The sequence below is a fragment of the Oncorhynchus nerka genome, linkage group LG23, assembly GCF_034236695.1.
Source record: "Oncorhynchus nerka isolate Pitt River linkage group LG23, Oner_Uvic_2.0, whole genome shotgun sequence".
Taxonomy (NCBI): Eukaryota; Metazoa; Chordata; class Actinopteri; order Salmoniformes; family Salmonidae; genus Oncorhynchus; species Oncorhynchus nerka.
The window spans coordinates 5,406,487-5,424,817 of NC_088418.1; the positions used below are offsets into that span (position 1 = coordinate 5,406,487).

General features: G+C 42.9%; 1 protein-coding gene across 1 annotated transcript in view; it reads left to right on the forward strand.

The window, feature by feature from the left end:
- sptlc3 (serine palmitoyltransferase, long chain base subunit 3) overlaps positions 1-18,331 on the forward strand; it is a 56,074-nt gene that overhangs the window by 34,886 nt on the left and 2,857 nt on the right. Inside the window, exons 5-7 of the mRNA XM_065008447.1 lie at positions 12,672-12,743; positions 13,040-13,123; positions 16,744-16,943. Of these exons, the coding sequence (XP_064864519.1) occupies positions 12,672-12,743; positions 13,040-13,123; positions 16,744-16,943 (356 nt within the window). The remainder of the gene's footprint in view (positions 1-12,671; positions 12,744-13,039; positions 13,124-16,743; positions 16,944-18,331) is intronic.

Here is an 18,331-nt window from a genome sequence, read left to right on the forward strand (position 1 = left end):
AGGGTATTACGGTACAGAGTCAATGTGGAGGCTATATACAGGGTATTACGGTACAGAGTCAATGTGGAGGCTATATACAGGGGGTACCGGTACAGAGTCAATGTGGAGGCTATATACAGGGGGTACCGGTACAGAGTCAATGTGGAGGCTATATACAGGGGGTACCGGTACAGAGTCAATGTGGAGGCTAATTACAGGGTGTTACGGTACAGAGTCAATGTGGAGGCTATATACAGGGGGTACCAGTACAGAGTCAATGTGGAGGCTATATACAGGGGGAAGTCCAAGTCTGGTGTCGAGGCAATTTAGATAATATGTACATGTAGGTAGAGTTGTTAAAGTGACCATAATAATAATAAGATAATAAGATAGTAGCAGCAGTGTGGGGGGGGGGGGTTGTAAATAGTCTGGGTAGCCATTTGATTAGCTGCCCAGGAGTCTTATGGCTTGTGGGTAGAAGCTGCTTAAAAGCCTCTTGGACCTAGACTTGGCGCTCCGCTACCGCTTGCCGTGCGGTGGCAGAGAGCACAGTCTATGACTAGGGTTGCTGGAGTCTTTTTAGGGCCTTTGACACCGCCTGGTATAGAGGCACCGGTGATGTACTGGGCCGTACGCACAACCCTTTGTTGTGCCTTGCAGTTGTTGCAACCAGGATGCTCTCGATGGTGCAGCTGTAGAACTTTTTGAGGATCTGAGGACCCATGCCAAATATTTTCAGTCTCCTGAGGGGCGAATAGGTTTTGTTCTGCCCTCTTCACAACTGTCTTGGTGTGCTTGGACCATGTTAGTTTGTTGGTGATGTGGACACCAAGGAGCTTGAAGATCTCAACCTGCTCCACTACAGCCCCGTTGGTTGTGCTTGGTCCTCCTTTTCCTTTAGTCCACAATCATCTGTCTTGATCAAGTTGAGGGAGAGGTTGCTGTCAGGTCTCTGACCTCCCTACAGGCTGTCTCATCGTTACAAACTCCAAGAGAGTTTTCTTGGGTATGATGCTACAAGCTTGGCACACCTGTATTTGGGGAGTTTCTCCCATTCTTCTCTGCAGATCCTCTCAAGCTCTCTCAGGTTGGATGGGGAGCGTCGATGCATAGCTATTTTCAGGTCTCTCCAGATATGTTTGATCAGGTTCAAGTCCGGGCTCTGGCTGGGCCATTCAAGGATATTCAGAGACTTGTCCCGAAGCCACACCTGCGTTGTCTTGGCTGTGTGCTTAGGGTCATTGTCTTGTTGGAAGGTGAACCTTCGCCCCAGTCTGAGGTCCTGAGTGCTCTGAAGCAGGTTTTCATCAAGTATCTCTCTGTACTTTGCTCCGTTCATCTTTCCCTCAATCCTGACTAGTCTCCCAGTCCTTGCCGCTGAAGAACATCCACACAGCATGATGCTGCCACCACCATGCTTCACCGTAGGGATGGTGCCAGGTTTCTTCCAGATGTGATGCTTGGCATTCGGGCCAAAGAGTTCAATCTTGGTTTCATCAGACCAGAGACTCTTGTTTCACATGTTCTGAGAGTCTTTAGGTGCCTTTTGGCAAACTCCAAGCAGGCTGTCATGGAAGCCACTCCTCAGTAGAAGGCACGTCTGACCACTTTACTATAAAGGCCTGATTGGTGGAGTGCTGCAGAGACGGGAGAACCTTCCAGAAGGACAACCATCTTCAGAGAGGAACTCTGGAGTTCTGTCAGAATGACCATCGGGTTCTTGGTCACCTCTCTGACCAAGGCCCTTCTCCCCCAATTGCTCAGTTTGGCTGGGCAGCCAGCTCTAGGAAGAGTCTTGGTGGTTCCAAACTTCTTCCTTTTAAGAATGATGGAGGCCACTGTGTTCTTGGGGACCTTTAATGATGCAGACATTTTTTGGTACCCTTCCCCAGATCTGTGCCTCGACACAATCCTGTCTCAGAGCTCTTTGGACAATTCCTTCAACTGCATGGCTTGGTTTTTGCTCTGACATGCTCTGTCAACTGTGGGACCTTATATAGACAGGTGTGTGCCTTTCCAAATCATGTTCAATCAATTGAATGTACCACAGGTGGACTCCAATCAAGTTGTAGAAACATTTCAAGGATGATCAATGGAAGCAGGATGCACCTGATCTCAATTTCGAGTCTCATAGCAAAGGGTCTGAATTTTTATGTAAATAATAGGCACATGACAGCCCATTTGGAGTTTATCAAAAGGCACCAAAAGACTCTCAGACCTCGAGACACAAGATTCTCTGGTCTAATGAAACCAAGATTTAACTCTTTGGACTGAATGCCGAGCGTCACGTGTGGAGGAAACCTGACACCATCCCTATGGTGAAAGACTGGGCGCACGTTCACCTTCCAATAGGTTAACAATCCTAAGCACACAGCAAAGACAACGCAGGAATGGCTTCAGGACAAGTCTCTGAATGTCCTTGAGTGGCCCAGGAAGAGTAGCTGCTGCCTTGGCAGGAACTAATATGGATCCATAATAAACCACAGGAAGAATAGATGCTGCCTTGGCAGGAACTAATGGGGATCCATAATAAACCCCAGGAAAAATAGCTGCTGCCTTGGCAGGAACTAATGGGGATCCATAATAAACCACAGGAAGAATAGATGCTGCCTTGGCAGGAACTACTGGGGATCCATAATAAACCCCAGGAAAAATAGCTGCTGCCTTGGCAGGAACTAATGGGGATCCATAATAAACCCCAGGAAGAGTAGCTGCTGCTGCCTTGGCAGGAACTAATGGGGATCCATAATAAACCCCAGGAAGAATAGCTGCTGCTGCCTTGGCAGGAACTAATGGGGATCCATAATAAACCCCAGGAAGAGTAGCTGCTGCCTTGGCAGGAACTAATGGGGATCCATAATAAACCCCAGGAAGAGTGCTGCTGCCTTGGCAGGAACTAATGGGGATCCATAATAAACCCCAGGAAGAGCAGCTGCTGCCTTGGCAGAACTAAAGGGGATCCATAATAAACCCCAGGAAGAGTAGCTGATGCCTTGGCAGGAACTAATGGGGATCCTAAATAAATATATATACACATAACTTACCACTTACATAAGATTATAGAATCTACCAATTACATACCATTCTACAACCTACCACTTAAGATAATATATCATACCACTTACATAATATTCTATAACCTACCACTTACCTAAGATTCTATTACCTACCACTTACCTAAGATTCTATAACCTACCACTTACCTAAGATTCTATTACCTACCACTTACCTAAGATTCTATTACCTACCACTTACCTAAGATTCTATAACCTACCACTTACCTAAGATTCTATAACCTACCACTTACCTAAGATTCTATTACCTACCACTTCCCTAAGATTCTATTACCTACCACTTACATACGATTATATAACCTACCACTTACCTAAGATTCTTTAACCTACCACTTACCTAAGATTCTATTACCTACCACTTACCTAAGATTCTATAACCTACCACTTCCTAAGATTCTATAACCTACCACTTACCTAAGATTCTATAACCTACCACTTACCTAAGATTCTATTACCTACCACTTACATAGGATTCTATAACCTACCACTTACCTAAGATTCTATAACCTACCACTTACATAACAGAGACTACATACTCTCTAAGTGCATAGTTCTGTGATGACAGCCAAAAGATTGACCATTAAATTGAATGTGTCCCAAATGGCACCCTATTCCCTATATAGTGCACTACTTTAGACCAGAGTCCTATGGCAACCTATTCCCTATATAGTGCACTACTTTTGACCAGAGCCCTATGGCACTCTAGTCTCTATATAGTGCACTAATTTTGACCAAGGCCCATATGGTATAAAATTCCATTTGGGACACAGGCAAGATGGGTGAGCCCTTCCAAGTCTTGCTTATTTGGAATAGAAGAGTACGTGCAACTATGGGTTCTGGTCAATGATATTGCTTCATATAGAGAATAGGGTTTCATTTGGGACACACATCTCTTTCATCTCATTTATCTTTTTCATCAACTTAAACAGAATCTTTAATTAACTTGGTAGCGGCTGCAACGATGAATGAATTATTTAATCTGTGTTAAATTATGTACAGTATGAAGAACACGCTTGGATCATTACCCAGGGGCCCATCCACTGTATGTGGAGAGAAAACACTATCATGGTTGTACTGTAACATCACGAAACAGACTTAAATTAGGTCACATGGATATAACGTAGTGTTAGAGGCTAGCAGAGGGGATGTGGAGGGAAGATTTGTGTGTGTGTGTGTGTGTGTGTGTTGGTGAAAGCTTGGCGTCAGCAACACTAGGGGTGACCCTAGTGGGTTCAGTTCCCACTGGGGTCACGGGTTCAGTTCCCACTGGGGTCACGGGTTCAGTTCCCACTGGGTTCACGGGTTCAGTTCCCACTGGGGTCACGGGTTCAGTTCCCACTGGGTTCACGGGTTCAGTTCCCACTGGGGTCACGGGTTCAGTTCCCACTGGGGTCACGGGTTCAGTTCCCACTGGGGTCACGGGTTCAGTTCCCACTGGGGTCACGGGTTCAGTTCCTTTCAGTTCCTACCGGAGTCACGTATATCAAATGTTTATACTCCCTGGAAGACATTCTGGATAAAAGCATCATTCTAAATTGTATGTATAAGAAGGGTTAATTGTCTGAGTTGTTTCGTCGCTCAATCTTACAGCTCTTAAACCAGTCAGGCTGTAAGAATGAACTCTAAATACCTTCCCTTAGGGCCAAAACCTGACGTAACGTAAAATCGACATCCATATTTGGTTGATATTTAATTGAATTGTCAACAAATGTGAAAGGTATTTTTTTAAATATATTTTTTATGTTACCCCCTTTTTCCTCCACAATTTTCATCTTGTCTCATCGCTGCAACTCCCCAACGGCGTCGGGAAAGGTGAACGCCGAGTCACGCGTCCTCTGGAACCCGCCAAACCGTTCTTCTTAACACCTACCCGCTTAACCCGGAAGCCAGCCGCATCAATGTGTTGGGACGAAACACCGTTCACTTGACGACCGAGGTCAGCCTACAGGCGCCCGGCCCGCCACAAGGAGTCGCTAGAGCGTAATGAGCCAAGTAAAGCCCTCCCCTAACCAAACCCGCCAAACCCTCCCCTAACCTGGATGACACTGGGCCAATTGTGCGTCGCAATGTGGGACTCCCGAACACAGCCGGTTGTGATACAGCCCAGGGTCGAACCCGGTCTGTAGTGTCGCCTCTAGCTCTGCGATGCAGTGCCTTAGACCGCTGCTCCACTCGGGAGGGCCCTAACAAATGTGAATTATACTCTAGGTAAAAGAAGGTAAAGACAAAAATACATCACACAAGGTCTTTGAATGAAGAGATTGAGAGAAAACTGTCCAGTTTGAGTGTTTGTTGCAGCTCGTTCCAGTCGCTAGCGGCAGCGAACTGACCCAGTGATGTGTGTGTTTTGGGGACCTGCAGCAGAATGTCACTGGCAGAACGAGTGTTGTATGTGGAGGATTACAAACAATAAATAACAAACACTTATTTGTAATGAATATTACTAACAAAACATATTTTGGCCAAGGGATCTGTGGAATAAGTTGAGGGTGTAATACAATACAATATTATTAATCTGCCATTTCTGTTCTTAACTCTGGGCAACATGGGCCTGGGAGGCTCACAGGGATATTGGTATCCACAGTAGTACACCAATTATTAATTGTATTAATACAATTATTTTTTAAACATACGCTTTAAAACCGCAAAGTTTTCTCTGCCTCATGGAAACATTTTATAGAATTGCAGGATATTATCTTTAAAGCTGCAACAACTAAACTGCAATTCACCTTCTCGTTTTACCAGCTCGCTTTGTGCTCAGTATCTTTAAAAACATGATCCAAAAGTGATATTTAAGACCAACCAAAAGCTGGTTTAAGCGGTAACGCTACATTTTTTGAATGGAAACACAGCCTATCCAGCTGTGATGCACACCGCCCATATGAACATGGTACAAGAGAAGCCTAAGGTCCTTTTGGTGCCTGGATACTTCCTGTTTAGAAACATTTAAAAAACAACGTGGTTTTTTTTTCTCCCCATTTTGTTTTATTTGATTATAAACCAAGCATAGCCTCCTCTCCTCTTTTTTTTAATCTGCCCCCAAATCATTAACAAAGTAGACAAGACTGTGGATGAAGGGTTTGGCTCCTGAGACCGCTTGGAAATAAATCTTAATCACCAAAGCTTTATTAAAATACCAGGTTTGAGTGGAGTAAAACAATGAGCTGACATTCTCTTTTTTATCTCTGCATTGAAGGCAGGACCACATTATTTTAATCAGGCAGGACCACATTATTTTAATCAGGCAGGACCACATTATTTTAATCATGCAGGACCACATTATTTTAACCAGACAGGGCCACATTATTTTAACAGGCAGGACCACATTATTTTAGTTAGGCAGGACCACATTATTTTAGTCAGGCAGGAACACATTATTTTAACCATGTAGGGCTACATTATTTTAACCAGGCAGGTCCACATTATTTTAACCAGGCAGGACCACATTATTTTAATCAGGCAGGGCTACATTATTTTAACCAGGCAGGCCCACATTATTTTAGTTAGGCAGGACCACATTATTTTAGTCAGGCAGGAACACATTATTTTAACTAGGCAGGCACACATTATTTTAGTCAGGCAGGACCACATTATTTTAGTCAGGCAGGTCCACATTATTTTAACTAGGCAGGACCACATTATTTTAACTAGGCAGGTCTCGTTTTGGATGTGTGTAAAAACCCTCCATAGTGTGTTTTAATATTATTTCCCCCCACGGGGAGAAAGTATGGAGCCTGTAAGTACATGGCCCATTTAAAACAAGTTGTTTTGTTTTTAGAATTTGATTATAATTATTTGTTCTCTTTGGCCTCAATCAATAACAATGAATATTGTTTATTGACTATGTTTGGCATGTCCATGCTCAGCCATAATGCAATTTACAGTAGGCCTAGTCCCTATATCAGTGCGAATGCTATTGAAACCATTGAAACCATGCAATAACTTAAAACAATGTGGATTACAAATGGGTTCAAGTTTCCCTATTTAGCAAAGATAGAATGGGTCTACATGTTGTTCCTGTAAGCCATTTAACAAACTATAAAGGTCTAACGAGGCGGCAGGGTAGCCTAGTGGTTAGAGTGTAGGGACGGCAGGTAGCCTAGTGGTTAGAGTGTAGGGACGGCAGGTAGCCTAGTGGTTAGAGTGTAGGGATGGTAGGTACCCTAGTGGTTAGAGTGTAGGGACAGCAGGTAGCCTAGTGGTTAGAGCGTTGGACTAGTAACCAGAAGGTTGCAAGTTCAAACCCCCGAGCTGACATGGTACAAATCTGTCGTTCTTCCCCTGAACAAGGCAGTTAACTCACTGTTCCTAGGCTGCCATTGAAAATAAGAATTTGTTCTTAACTGACTTGCCTAGTTAAACAAAGGTTAAGTAACTTTGGAATTGGACTTCATTCCAAGGCAATACATAAAAGACTGTAAATACTACACAACCTGAAGCAACCATGTATTTGGAGCACATTCTGATTGGCCAGTGAGGGGCCAAGCCTAGACACACCCACAACTCGTATGTTGGTTTTTTTAGAGGGTCTCATCACCTGCACGCACACAGTGTTAGAGAGAGAAATGATTAACTTAACTCTTGTTGTTTTACAACTTTGAAGACGTAGCTACCGCAGAGTCACGCTCGTTCAATTACAACCAACCCAACATCACAAATATACTGTTGTTAGGTTCTAATTTGTCAGAGTAAATAACTCACGGACACTAGAGAACCAAGTATAATTGTTCCCAAAGGGTTTCCACCATCACAAGTATTTATATTCTCCATTTTAGGCCCTCCTCCTCTCCAACAACATCATATAGTTTGACAGGAAGAGGGTAATGAACAATCTCTCCCTTCAGGGGATCTGACCTGACCTTCACCCCTCCTTCGCCTAAATCCACAGATATCCATACACTTCCCCTATAGCAATCCTGTGACTTCCTCCCGTCCACCCAAAACATCCCAAAGCCATCTGTCTCCTACAGAGAATCATTATCTTCTGATGTAAAAAAAAAAAACAATCTCTTTCACTCCTTTATATACTATACTATACTATACTATATATATACTATACTATACTATACTATACTATATATATACTATACTATACTATACTATACTATATATATACTATACTATACTATATATATACTATACTATACTATACTATACTATACTATATATATACTATACTATACTATATATATACTATACTATACTATACTATATATATACTATACTATACTATATATATATATACTATACTATATATACTATACTATACTATACTATACTATATATACTATACTATACTATATATATACTATACTATACTATATATATACTATACTATACTATACTATACTATACTATACTATACTATACTATATATATATATACTATACTATATATATACTATACTATACTACTATATATACTATACTATACTATACTATATATATACTATACTATATATATACTATACTATACTATATATACTATACTATATATATATACTATACTATATATATACTATACTATATATATATACTATACTATACTATATATATACTATACTATATATATATATACTATACTATATACTATACTATATGTATACTATACTATACTATACTATATATATACTATACTATACTATATATACTATACTATACTATACTATATATATACTATACTATACTATATATATATATACTATACTATACTATATATATATACTATACTATACTATACTATACTATACTATATATATACTATACTATACTATACTATATACTATACTATACTATATATATACTATACTATACTATACTATATATATACTATACTATACTATATATATATATACTATACTATACTATACTATATATATAGTATACTATATATATACTATACTATACTATATATATACTATACTATACTATACTATATATATACTATTCTTCTGGAGTATAACAATGTTCCAAGTTTCACCTAACCTAAGTTCCTCAATTTCAACACTGTGAAATAAACACAAATTGCTTATTGGAAATTTGTGCCAGGCACACAAACAATTAACTTTTTCAGTGAATTTCAGTCACAGATGAAGACCGTAGGTTACTTAAGACAGAAACAATCGGAGTGAGGTTGGTCATGGAGGATGGGTGGGTGTATAACGCGGCTGTCTAGCATCCCATTTTGTTGTGTGTTCGAATCACGTCAAGAACAACTTTAGAATTTTAGCAACAACTCAATATTTAACTACTGAACTAGCATGTCAGCTAACACTAAACTTTAACTACTTAGCTAGCATGTTAGCAAACCCTAACCTTTAACTACTTAGCTAGAATGTTAGCTAACCCTAACCTTTAACTATTGAACTAGCATGTTAGCTAACCCTAACCTTTAACTTCTTAGCTAGCATGTTAGCTAACCCTATTGCGACCGTCAATCAAATGTTATGTTCCCCAGCAAAAGAAAATCCAAAATGTCACTTAAACAGAAGGGGGAACTAACAGAAACCTAAATGAAACAGGTGGTGTTTTAGGAGGGGTTCTGATAGACACTCATGGGGTTGTCCACTGAAAGTTGACTACTAGAACCTAAAAGACAACCACCATTAAATTTGCCCAAGAAGAGGCAAACTAAAGAACAACCCACCCCAAACTTCAAGAAAGGAAGCAAACCAAAAACTTGAACAAAATGGAAACAGGGAAGATCAGACAAAGGAATGTTTTTCTAGAAATCAAATAGGGGAGCGCCAATGTAAGGTGTTGACCCTCAACATCTCAAGACAACTGGAGCACTGGGCCAGCCACTCTTAAATATCACATAGGCCAGCACAGGTGAAATGATACTGATACTGACTAACGAGGTGCGTCGTACATGCTAACGTGCTACTCATGCTAAAAGTCCAACCTCAAAACATAAATGGAAAAACCAAAACTTTTAACACAACTGAAACGTTGTATGTTCAAATCACGTCATGGACTAACTTTAGCATTTGAACGAATTAGCAACAACAAATTACTTTTTAGCTACTTAGCTACCATATTACTTAAACTTAACCCCTAGCCTAGCTAAAGTTAACCACCCAGTTAACCTAGCTAGCTAACGTTAGCCACAACAAATTGGAATTTGTGTAATGTACACGAATTAAGAAAGAAAATAATGTAATACACAGGAAATGCATTGTGAATAAATGTGTGTAGTGGACTAAGTAATTCATGTCTATTTCACAATAAGCTGTGATAGTCAGTTACCTATAAAGGCTTGAAAATCCCCCTGCTACTGTTTCCCAGGAGTGGCCTGGTCCCAGATCTGTTTATGCTGACCATAGGATTTGGCAAGACCGAACAAACAGATCTGGGACCTGGTTATCCCCAGGGGTGTTGGTGACTTTACACAACACTGGTCGTCAAGCTTGGGACTGGGACAGAGTGGGTTATGTTGTGAAGGTGGAATAGTTATTTGGCGTTCTAGATCTAATGGATGAGGAATGATGACTTGGATTACTTGACATTCTAGAATCTAGTGGACAAGTGATGATGACTGGGGTTACTTGGCACTCTAGAATCTAGTGGACAAGTGATGATGACTTAGAATACTTGACATTCTAGAATCTAGTGGACAAGTGATGATGACTTGGATTACTTGACATTCTAGAATCTAGTGAACAAGTGATGATGACTTGGATTACTTGTCATTCTAGAATCTAGTGGACAAGTGATGATGACTTAGAATACTTGACATTCTAGAATCTAGTGGACAAGTGATGATGACTTGGATTACTTGACATTCTAGAATCTAGTGGACAAGTGATGATGACTTAGATTACTTGACATTCTAGAATCTAATGGACAAGTGATGATGACTGGGTTCGGCGGCAGAGATCCATTTTACATGGCTGACCCCGGTTTAATCCGATAAATGTGTGTAGTGACATAATTGCCACTTGATTGAGGAAACTGAAGGGACTCAGGGCTTGTGCTGAGTAATGACTCCACAATCTCACTCTCCTTCCGTTCAAAAGAACTGAATGAGCCATAGTTGGAATACAGATTAGTATACAGGCCCGGCTGATTCAACATTCTAGCTTCAAAAGAGAACAGATGCCGATGACGCAGCCAGACAGCGAGCCAGTCAGATTGCAATGATGTCCTCCACGTGCCTCTTGACTGGACCTGGGCTTTGAGCCTGTGTGGTTGAGGAAGTGAATGTATTCAATGTTATTTGACGCAGAGGCTGATGGAAGGTGCTGAATGGGAATGAAGAGGGTGCAGTGCTGCTTCGATGCATGATGTTGATATACACACCACGTGGTGCTCAATACCACAGTATGTCTGTCTCATACGCTCAATCAGTCATGATGCTGATATACACACCACGTGGTGCTAGGGGTGGGCGATATATAGAATTAATTTGAATGTATGTTTTAGCGTGATATTCCAAATATCGCAAGAATTGGGTTTTTTATTTGCATTTTTTGTGTTTGTCCGCTTGTAGGCCTTAAGTAACTACCGCAGGCCGTGCCTAAGGACTGTGGGCTGTGCTCAGATTCCCACTTATACACCAAGCCCCTCCCTACTGCCACTCAAAACAAAAACAAAAAAAGGCGATTTGAGGTTTGGTCCAACAGAATCGTTCATATGGACACTGAAACACATTGAGACATTATTGTACTGTGATAGAGGAGACGTTAACCTGTTTATGTTTTATGTCTCAACTACTTACATTTTGCCAAAAGCAGACACAACTAAAACAGGAGTATCAATGAACATTGATTCTGGAAAATTAAAGCTCAATTTGTAGTGTGCGGTATTACGGTACCACGTACCACTAGCAGCATTGTAGTCAGACTGTTATACTAGCTGTCTAGTATTAGCTGTCTAGTCTGTGTTTTATAATACCACGTACCACTAGCAGCATTGTAGTCAGACTGTTATACTAGCTGTCTAGTCTGTGTTTTATAATACCACGTACCACTAGCAGCATTGTAGTCAGACTGTTAAACTAGCTGTCTAGTCTGTGTCTGTGTTTTATAATACCACGTACCACTAGCAGCATTGTAGTCAGACTGTTATACTAGCTGTCTAGTCTGTGTTTTTATAAAAACAAATGTGCAATAAGTATAAAACACAATTATATACAGTATAAGGAATTGGCAACTCGTGCTCATTCTGAGATAAGGTAGGCCAATTGATTTCAATTGGCGTGCTGTTGAAACGGTTGAAATGGACAGAGGTGTGTACCTTGTTAAAAAGGGGAAAGGGGATACCTATGATGCGTTGCTACTATGACTAACATTGTGGTTTTGGCTTCTGGACAACGAAAGAAAGTTGACAGGGGAAAAAACCCAGTAGAGCAGGAGAGACGTGGTATATGAGGAAGTCTTGGCAAAAGGCCTCTAGCTGACTATTGAGTTGCGGCTGTCGTTGAACAGCATCTAAAGTATTTGTGAAGAGTATCATTTAAATGTTCAGACAAGAAGAAGTGGTAGTGGTGTGTGGCGAAGATGGCTTATAGGCGCCTCTCTCTCCAGAACAAATGCTCTCAGCTCTCCAGAACACATGCTCTGAGCTCTCCAGAACACATGCTCTCAGCTCTCCAGAACACATGCTCTCAACTCTCCAGAACTCATGCTCTCAGCTCTCCAGAACACATGCTCTCAGCTCTCCAGAACGCATGCTCTCAGCTCTCCAGAACGCATGCTCTCAGCTCTCCAAAACACATGCACTCAGCTCTCCAGAATGCATGCTCTCAGCTCTCCAGAACACATGCACTCAGCTCTCCAGAATGCATGCTCTCAGCTCTCCAGAACACATGCACTCAGCTCTCCAGAATGCATGCTCTCAGCTCTCCAAAACACATGCACTCAGCTCTCCAGAATGCATGCTCTCAGTCTTCCAGAACACATGCACTCAGCTCTCCAGAATGCATGCTCTCAGCTCTCCAGAACACATGCACTCAGCTCTCCAGAATGCATGCTCTCAGCTCTCCAGAACACATGCTCTCAGCTCTCCAGAACGCATGCACTCAGCTCTCCAGAACACATGCTCTCAGCTCTCCAGAACACATGCTCTCAGGTCTCCAGAACACATGCTCTCAGCTCTCCAGAACGCATGCTCTCAGCTCTCCAGAATACATGCTCTCAGCTCTCAAATCAAATCAAATTTTATTTGTCACATACACATGGTTAGCAGATGTTAATGCGAGTGTAGCGAAATGCTTGTGCTTCTAGTTCCGACAATGCAGTGATAACCAACAAGTAATCTAACTAACAATTCCAAAACTACTGTCTTATACACAGTGTAAGGGGATAAGGAATATGTACATAAGGATATATGAATGAGTGATGGTACAGAGCAGCATACAGTAGATGGTATCGAGTACAGTATATACATATGAGATGAGTATGTAGACAAAGTAAACAAAGTGGCATAGTTAAAGTGGCTAGTGACATAAGAATGCAGTCGATGATCTAGAGTACAGTATATACATATGCATATGAGATGAATAATGTAGGGTAAGTAACATTATATAAGGTAGCATTGTTTAAAGTGGCTAGTGATATATTTACATCATTTCCCATCAATTCCCATTATTAAAGTGGCTGGAGTTGGGTCAGTGTCAATGACAGTGTGTTGGCAGCAGCCACTCAATGTTAGTGATTGCTGTTTAACAATCTGATGGCCTTGAGATAGAAGCTGTTTTTCAGTCTCTCGGTCCCAGCTTTGATGCACCTGTACTGACCTCGCCTTCTGGATGATAGCGGGTGAACAGGCAGTGGTTCGGGGTGGTTGATGTCCTTGATGATCTTTATGGCCTTCCTGTAACATCGGGTGGTGTAGGTGTCCTGGAGGGCAGGTAGTTTGCCCCGGTGATGCGTTGTGCAGACCTCACTACCCTCTGGAGAGCCTTACGGTTGAGGGCGGAGCAGTTGCCGTACCAGGCGGTGATACAGCCCGCCAGGATGCTCTCGATTGTGCATCTGTAGAAGTTTGTGAGTGCTTTTGGTGACAAGCCGAATTTCTTCAGCCTCCTGAGGTTGAAGAGGCGCTGCTGCGCCTTCTTCACGACGCTGTCAGTGTGAGTGGACCAATTCAGTTTGTCTGTGATGTGTATGCCGAGGAACTTAAAACTTGCTACCCTCTCCACTACTGATCCATCGATGTGGATAGGGGGTGTTCCTCTGCTGTTTCCTGAAGTCCACAATCATCTCCTTAGTTTTGTTGACGTTGAGTGTGAGGTTATTTTCCTGACACCACACTCCGAGGGCCCTCACCTCCTCCCTGTAGGCCGTCTCGTCGTTGTTGGTAATCAAGCCTACCACTGTTGTGTCGTCCGCAAACTTGATGATTGAGTTGGAGGCGTGCATGGCCACGCAGTCGTGGGTGAACAGGGAGTACAGGAGAGGGCTCAGAACGCACCCTTGTGGGGCCCCCGTGTTGAGGATCAGCGGGGAGGAGATGTTGTTGCCTACCCTCACCACCTGTGGGCGGCCCGTCAAGGAAGTCCAGTACCCAGTTGCACAGGGCGGGGTCGAGACCCAGGGTCTCGAGCTTGATGACGAGCTTGGAGGGTACTATGGTATTGAATGCCGAGCTGTAGTCGATGAACAGCATTCTCACATAGGTATTCCTCTTGTCCAGGTGGGTTAGGGCAGTGTGCAGTGTGGTTGAGATTGCATCGTCTGTGGACCTATTTGGGCGGTAAGCAAATTGGAGTGGGTCTAGGGTGTCAGGTAGGGTGGAGGTGATATGGTCCTTGACTAGTCTCTCAAAGCACTTCATGATGACGGAAGTGAGTGCTACGGGCGGTAGTCGTTTAGCTCAGTTACCTTAGCTTTCTTGGGAACAGGAACAATGGTGGCCCTCTTGAAGCATGTGGGAACAGCAGACTGGTATAGGGATTGATTGAATATGTCCGTAAACACACCGGCCAGCTGGTCTGCGCATGCTCTGAGGGCGCGGCTGGGGATGCCGTCTGGGCCTGCAGCCTTGCGGGGTTAACACGTTTAAATGTCTTACTCACCTCGGCTGCAGTGAAGGAGAGACCGCATGTTTTCGTTGCAGGCCGTGTCAGTGGCACTGTATTGTCCTCAAAGCGGGCAAAAAAGTGATTTAGTCTGCCTGGGAGCAAGACATCCTGGTCCGTGACTGGGCTGGGTTTCTTCTTGTAGTCCGTGATTGACTGTAGACCCTGCCACATGCCTCTTGTGTCTGAGCCATTGAATTGAGATTCCACTTTGTCTCTGTACTGACGCTTAGCTTGTTTAATAGCCTTGAGGAGGGAATAGCTGCATTGTTTATATTCGGACATATTACCAGACACCTTGCCCTGATTAAAAAGCAGTGGTTCGCGCTTTCAGTTTCACGCGAATGCTGCCATCAATCCACGGTTTCTGGTTTGGGAATGTTTTTATCGTTGCTATGGGGAACGACATCTTCGACGCACGTTCTAATGAACTCGCACACCGAATCAGCGTATTCGTCAATATTTCCATCTGACGCAATACGAAACATGTCCCAGTCCACGTGATGGAAGCAGTCTTGGAGTGTGGAGTCAGCTTGGTCTGACCAGCGTTGGACAGACCTCAGCGTGGGAGCCTCTTGTTTTAGTTTCTGCCTGTAGGCAGGGATCAGCAAAATGGAGTCGTGGTCAGCTTTTCCGAAAGGGGGCGGGGCAGGGCCTTATATGCGTCGCGAAGTTAGAGTAACAATGATCCAAGGTTTTACCACCCCTGGTTGCGCAATCGATATGCTGGTAAAATTTAGGAGTCTTGTTTTCAGATTAGCTTTGTTAAAATCCCCAGCTACAATGAATGCAGCCTCCGGATAAATGGTTTCCAGTTTGCAAAGAGTTAAATAAAGTTCGTTCAGAGCCATCGATGTGTCTGCTTGGGGGATATATACGGCTGTGATTATAATCGAGAGAATTCTCTTGGAAGATAATGCGGTCTACATTTGATTGTGAGGAATTCTAAATCAGGTGAACAGAAGGATTTGAGTTCCTGTATGTTTCCTTCATCACACCATGTCTCGTTAGTCATGAGGCATACGCCCCGCCACTCTTCTTACCAGAAAGATGTTTGTTTCTGTCGGCGCGATGCGTGGAGAAACCTGTTGGCTGCACCGCCTCGGATAGCGTCTTCCCAGTAAGCCATGTTTCTGTGAAGCAGAGAACGTTGCAGTCTCTGATGTCCCTCTGGAATGCTACCCTTGCTCGGATTTCGTCAACCTTGTTGTCAAGAGACTGGACATTGGCAAGAAGAATGCTGGGGAGTGGTGCGCGATGTGCCCTTTTTTCGGAGTCTGACCAGAACACCGCCTCGTTTCCCTCTTTTTCGGAGTCGTTCCTTGGGTCGCTGCATGCGATCCATTCCGTTGTCCTGTTTGTAAGGCAGAACACCGGATTCGGCGTGCGGAAAACATATTCTTGGTCGTACTGATGGTGAGTTGGCGCTGATCTTATATTCAGTAGTTCTTCGACTGTATGTAATGAAACCTAAGATGACCTGGGGTACTAATGTAAGAAATAACACGTAAAAAACAAAAAACTGCATAGTTTCCTAGAACGCGACCATCTCAGCGAGGCGGCCATCTCAGTCGGCGCCGGAAGTAACACATGCACTCAGAACACATGCACTCAGCTCTCCAGAATGCATGCTCTCAGCTCTCCAGAACACATGCACTCAGCTCTCCAGAATGCATGCTCTCAGCTCTCCAGAACACATGCTCTCAGCTCTCCAGAACGCATGCACTCAGCTCTCCAGAACACATGCAGCTCCAGAACACATGCTCCAGAAACACATGCTCTCAGCTCTCCAGAACACATGCACTCAGCTCTCCAGAACACATGCACTCAGCTCTCCAGAACGCATGCTCTCAGCTCTCCAGAACACATGCAAGAATTGAAAAATGGTTAACATAATCAACAACCAACTTGACAGAGCTTTAAGAATGTTTTAAAGAATAAAGTACACATTTTGTAGAATCCAGCTGTGCAAAGCTCTTAAAGACTTACCAGAAAGACTCACAGTTTAAAGATTTACCAGAAAGACTCACAGTTTAAAGATTTACCAGAAAGACTCACAGTTTAAAGATTTACCAGAAAGACTCACAGTTTAAAGATTTACCAGAAAGACTCACAGCTGTAATTGCTGCCGAAGGTAATTCTAACATGTATTGACTTGTGTGTGAATACTTATGTAAATCAGATTTTCATTTTTTAATTCCAACAAATGTTTTAACATTTTTTTAAATGTTTTATTTTGGGAAATATGTGTAGATGGGGTGAATTTATATATATATTTTTTAATCCATTTTGAATTCGGGCTGTAACACAAAATGTGTAATGAGTCACACGGTATGAATACTCTCTGAAGGCACTGTAATTGTATGCAGGAATGAACTGGACATTAGTGAACTGCCAATCAGTTTGGCCAAAACATGCGGCAGAACACACCAATATATTTGAGGAGCTATAAATCTGTTAATCTCCTGGATGGTGCGTGGACCATATTTCATAGATATTGTACGAATCATCCTCTGCATTTGAATGAACAAATTATTGAACTGCCACTCACCTTGGTCCAAGAACATGTGGTAAAACACCATAATGCTCGAACCCACGGTCCCCTCTCCCGACCTCTTCTCCCCAAAATGCTTAGATGTTAGAAACAATATGTTAGAAGCTCCACTACTACAGTGCCTCCATCTGTCCAGGACCTTTCTGACATTAGGGACTTGGACCAAGGGAAGGAGTAAGGAGGGAATTACACTCGTAGGGACTTGGACCAAGGGGAAGGAGTAAGGAGGATTTACACTCGTAGGGACTTGGACCAAGGGGAAGGAGTAAGGAGGAATTACACTCGTAGGGACTTGGACCAAGGAAGGAGTAAGGAGGGAATTACACTCGTAGGGACTTGGACCAAGGGGAAGGAGTAAGGAGGAATTACACTCGTAGGGACTTGGACCAAGGGGAAGGAGTAAGGAGGGAATTACACTCGTAGGGACTTGGACCAAGGGGAAGGAGTAAGGAGGAATTACACTCGTAGGGACTTGGACAAAGGGGAAGGAGTAAGGAGGGAATTACACTCGTAGGGGACTTGGAACAAGGGGAAGGAGTAAGGGAGGGAATTACACTCGTAGGGACTTGGGCCAAGGGGAAGGAGTAAGGAGGGAATTACACTCGTAGGGACTTGGACCAAGGGGAAGGAGTAAGGATGGTCTGATGAAACCAAGATTGAACACTTTGGCCTGGAATGCCAAGCGCCGCCTGAGGAAACCTGG